The sequence below is a fragment of the Anoplophora glabripennis genome, unplaced genomic scaffold (assembly GCF_000390285.2).
Source record: "Anoplophora glabripennis isolate ALB-LARVAE unplaced genomic scaffold, Agla_2.0 scaffold179, whole genome shotgun sequence".
NCBI lineage: Eukaryota > Metazoa > Arthropoda > Insecta > Coleoptera > Cerambycidae > Anoplophora > Anoplophora glabripennis.
The window spans coordinates 87787-93051 of record NW_019416483.1 but is presented as its reverse complement, the minus strand read 5'-3'; the positions used below and the strand labels follow the sequence as shown (position 1 = coordinate 93051).

At 32.0% G+C, this 5265-nt stretch overlaps 1 protein-coding gene across 1 annotated transcript in view; it reads right to left on the bottom strand.

Moving 5' to 3' along the window:
* Positions 1 to 532, bottom strand: part of LOC111691601 (odorant receptor 2a-like) — a 4204-nt gene extending 3672 nt beyond the window's left edge. Inside the window, exon 1 of the mRNA XM_023454679.1 lies at positions 455 to 532. Coding sequence (XP_023310447.1) covers positions 455 to 532 — 78 coding nt within the window. The remainder of the gene's footprint in view (positions 1 to 454) is intronic.
* Between the last annotated feature and the right edge of the window lie 4733 nt (positions 533 to 5265).

The following is a 5265-nucleotide window of genomic DNA, read 5'->3' as shown; positions in this document are numbered from 1 at the left end:
ACTAAATTTATACCATTGGCGTACTTAACTCGAATGACTGACATTTTTACCGTTACTAATTGTTTGTACATAAGTTTCAACTTTAAAATCAAAATTCTTAATAAGTATTGGGCGGAATTATAAAATTTAAAGTCTGTTGTAAAGAGAATTGTAAGAGCTTTCAAAAGAAATATTACTCAACCCCCAATGCCTTTAAATATTTTGGGGTGATGCTTACCCTTGCTTGGGGGTGAAAGTAGCGGAGTCAAAAATACCAGCAAAGAATGCCCCCCTTTAATCTAAAATCGACGGGTCTGAGCGTTTTTCTACAATATTGACGCAGTTCCTGAAAATGACTCTGTTTCGTTTTCATTTGGCCACCCTGTATTTAAAGGGATGTTGAGAATATTCTATAATCTACAACCTCATTTTCATTTCTCTTAAAAAATTGAGGCAGATATTTTTCCGTACTTACTTTAGCAGCAGTAAATAGACAAGATGCAATGTTGAAAAGAGAGGATAAAGTTTGGGCAAGTATCATTAAATTAAACATTTTCTCAATTTCTTCCGTTACACTGAAACAGAAATTTTAGTAGCAATCTGATAAAAAAATTATACTTATATATTCTATACTGGTCTAATAAAATTTTCAATTTATTCTACGTACTTTAATATTATATTCAGATGCATAACTAAATGTTTAAACTCTTTATATAGCTCTTCTTCAAAGAGAGGCAAATGTTCATCGTGAAAAATTTCTAAATTTTCATCCAAATCTAATCGTCGCATAACTCTTTTTCGAATTGTTCTTATAGCACCTTTGAGTATGACCAGATGCGTCTTGACACAATTTAATAAAGCCGCGATAAAACCATCATAACCTAAAAACCGACACAAAAATTAACAATGTTAAATGGTTTTCTTCTAGATACATTTCTTAAAGTTCTGGAGTTAACTATAGAGGTCCACATTTCCCTGGAATCAATTTTTTTTACAACGGTAAAGTGAAATAGTTAAATTCAAGGAATAACAAGTTCTCGCTGGTGAGTTTTCTGGTGGGTGAGGGGATTGCGAATTTCCTAAGTGCATGTTGCACAGTCATCGTCAGCAGAAATCAGTCAAGCTCCGCTACAATATAAGCTTCCCGATCTTTCAGCGAGCGTTTGACTATGACTTGAATTTCGGAAAATAAACCAATATTTGGTGACCGAAAATGGACCATAACCAAAAATGACTATGACTTTATTTTATTGGATGAAAATTTATAAGACTTTACCCACTTGATAATCTCTTATCTTCACGTAGAACGAAGTTCTTAAAATAAGTTATACTAAGTTACTTACATCCAACGAGCCAAGCAAAAGCGCAGACTGAGATGTCCATAAAGAATAGAACATATTCGCACTTGGTTGTAGTGTCCACTTCGAATGGAATAAGAAAATAATATGGCACGAAATCTTGACAGTTATAGTCTCCTTCAAATATTGTTCCATTTATTTCCTTGCGTATTACTCTCACAGCAGAAGCATGAGCGGATACTCCTACGAGAGTAAATGTGCATAGTACCTAAAAAATAATTTCAAAAAATGTACTACAAAGAAACTGAATAAATTATGAAAATAAAAAAACTCCCTACCGATATCGATATCACTTTACTAAATCTCTTCTCCTTGAGAAAAATGAGTGATGGTTTAAACTCGTCTAAGGATTCATACTGGTAGTTTTCATCATGAAGAATGTCCATAAATTTTTTAAACTTGTTACGTCGAAGGATTATAAATGCTATTTTAACGGTTCCCAAAGCGTTGCTAAACAAAAGTCCAATGTGACTAAAGAATTTGTTGATATCTTTAGAAGTTTCACTTAAAATCAAAAATTGCAGTATGAGAAATATAGTTCCGACTGTATACTCTATTAAAATCCAAATTATTTGTAGGTACTTTTTCCATTTAGAAATGTTATTGGATTTACACAACCATAGGCCCGTTAAATATGACAGAATTTCATTTGTTTCAAAGAAGTTTTTCGGGTAACTCGAATGCTGCTTCATTTTGCATTTAATTAGCCAGAATAGAAAATGATTGCTGTTTATATAGTTCTGCTCGCTAAATATTAGATAAGTGCAAACCAAGCAAATGTCTTGGTTCCTTGTATATAAATTACTTATTAGAGTACATAAAGTAAGGAAATTATTACGGGCAGAAGCATCAAATATTTGAAATGTTTGTAAACTTATGTATGTGAAAAAGAACAAGACACTTGTAGGAATGAAAAAAATGGACCAATAATGTCTTACATTCAAACACTGAACTGGATTCTTATCTGACCATGATTCGGAATGATAAATCAAAAGAAAAAAGTTATTTATCATCATGTAATATGATCTAAAAAAAATCCTAATAGGTTAATTTTATCTAATTCCACAAATCCTACTACGTAGGTAGGTATATTTCCTTCTGATTTCTGCCGTGAAAACTTGTATTTGGGCATACTTGCGTCTAATTTATAAATTTAAGCTCGACTAACAAAAAAAATATCTGTATTCCATAATCTTACAAAATGCCTGCCAAAAGTAAATAAATAAATAAATAAATAAATAAATAAAATATACCTATGCCTCGACCACCGCCCCCTACCTTCCCCCTCCCTCCGCCCCTAGAGACAAGAACCTAACCTTTATACATATGATACTAAAATAATAGACAACTTATCAAACTTGGGGATTAAAACAGTAGATGGCGACACTCCCTGTCATCCTTATTTGTAGTCCAATCCGGGCGAATTAGACCAAACACATGTTTCAAAAATTGGGCCTAACTCGAATTTTATGGGCTTAAAATTAGGTAAAAAATACACAGAATAAAAGCCTAAATTTGTGTATTTGTAGAGGTCGAGCGTCATATTGTTTATAACAAACGAAAAAAAAATAATTGCTCATTTTTCAGTTTTTCGCTTATATCTCCGAAAATAAGCCTCTAATCGACATGAGGTATACTTATCGATTTTGTTTCTGAGGAAATTGGCTACAAAAATAAGCATTTGCGAAAGCTCGCAAAATTTTTTTTATATTGTAAAATTGGCTGTGAAAAAAAATTACTAAATTTTCAGAATTAAATGAAAAGAACAAATTTGACTGAAATTGGAGGAAACTACAGGAAAAGATTGGGGTGCTCAACAAATACTCGCAATCCGGACCCCCAATTTCAAAATGGCGACGTATTGCAAAGGTATAAAGTCGAAAGCGTAAGCGCGTATATCTTCTGCCCAAGTCAAGAAATCGAAATTCGGCAAAAAAGGATCGAAAGGTAATTACATTATTTCGCGTCTGTGTAAATTTCAAATTTTTAAGTTTCAAAATAAAATGTTATTAACAAAAAACTAAAAAAAAAACGGTAATTAGGGTCTTTTTCTCAGATTTTTTAATAGGTATACAGATTTCAAACCAATTGCATGATATAGTGCTTAAAGAAACATGAATTTAAAAAAAAAGCGTCTCGATCCGACCAATAGGAACCGAGATAATTTTTTTTTCTTAAAAATTGTATTCTGGCTGATATTTTACAGCAAATTTCTTCAGAAACAAAATCGATAAGTATACCTCATGTCGATTAGATGCTTATTTTCGGAGATATAAGCGAAAAACTTAAAAGAGCAATTTTTTTTTTTTCGTTTGTTATAAACAATATGACCCTCGACCTCTACAAATACACAAGTTTAGGCTTTTATTCTATGTATTTTTTACTTAATTTTAAGTCCATAAAATTCGAGTTAGGCCCCGATTTGAAAAAAAAACCTAATTCGCCCGAACTAAGTAGTTTATAAAGAACAATGGAAACAATGATGCTACAGAATTGGCATTAAGATTTCGATATATTATAGGAGTACATGCGGTAAGTGTAAGTATCTAACTTATAACAATCAATATAATAATTGCATTATTAACAAATATTTTTAAAAAATTCAACGCCAAAGTATTGCCATATTAATCAAATGTTAAACCTAACACGTCATGATTCCATTTAACGGTAAAGCAGATGATGGGACTTATACCTTTATTGACACTGTCCTTCATATAGGCACAGGCAGTTTTAGGGGAAGTTAAGCTGGCCACGGATAGGAGGCACTGCAGTTAACACTCTCCTCTCTAAGAAGGTGCACCTGAAAAAGAGGCAATTTATTACTTAAATTGCTATAATAAGTATGGCAATAAAAGTAATAAATAATAATCATAAGTACTAATGAAGAATGCGTAATTTTTCAGATGTGAGGGCATTGATCGCAGTTCCCCCTGAAACCTGACAGCCTAAAGACGTCAAAATCTGTAGGCAAGCGTCAGTAATTACTTTGACTGTGGTATAAATAAGGGTAACATAAAGTGTCGCCGACTGGTAATCTAACTATTATAAACAAGGACCTAATGATAATGTTTTCCACCATCTGTAAGAACAAAATACTCTTATTATTGTAATAATACCGGACTACAAATGTAACTGCACTATTGTTTTTTTTTTGTACTGGCCAAAAGTTTTCACTAGTATTAATAGGAAAGAATTATCAAATTTAAAGATACAAAAATCATAAAAGTTACTTTTAGGGGTACTAATATTCATTTACACCGATATCTCTATCAAAGAGAATGTGATTGTGTAGAAAATTGTACAATTTATACGACTATTATGTCGCAAATGAACTACACAGCACTGAAATCAGTATACACCTGTACTACTAATAATTACAGCCAATTATACAATTTGAATTTTACAGACAAGCTTTGGGAAACCAAACTAATAATTTAATTGGTACGAATACAGGTAAAGTACAACAAAATTAATAAACCAAGGTAATTAACGTTGCATTGATTTTATGCGGAATGATTTCTTAACCTACAGCATAAATGTAAAGAATGATTTATTAAAATATGAAAAAAATTCATATGAACGCGGGTTCTAGAATGAGTCATCAGGAGTAAATAATTTCAGTCGACCCTTGACGGAAAATAACTGTGTACTGCAAACATTTTATTAACAGTAATTTGTGTACCTAAATTGGTGCCTATTGTCTGAAGCTGTTCCAAAGATACAAAACAAAAACCCATTGTCAGCAGCCATCTTTAAACGGTCATAGCTTTCTCAGGACACAAGTTCGTATGAACATTTTTTTCATATTTTCACGTGTACAATCACTTGTTAAGTTTGTGCTTATAGGTTAAGAAACACCGTGAACACTCAATTTTGGGAAAAAAAATTGTGGAGTTATTAGATGGCATTCTTTGACAATAATTTTTTC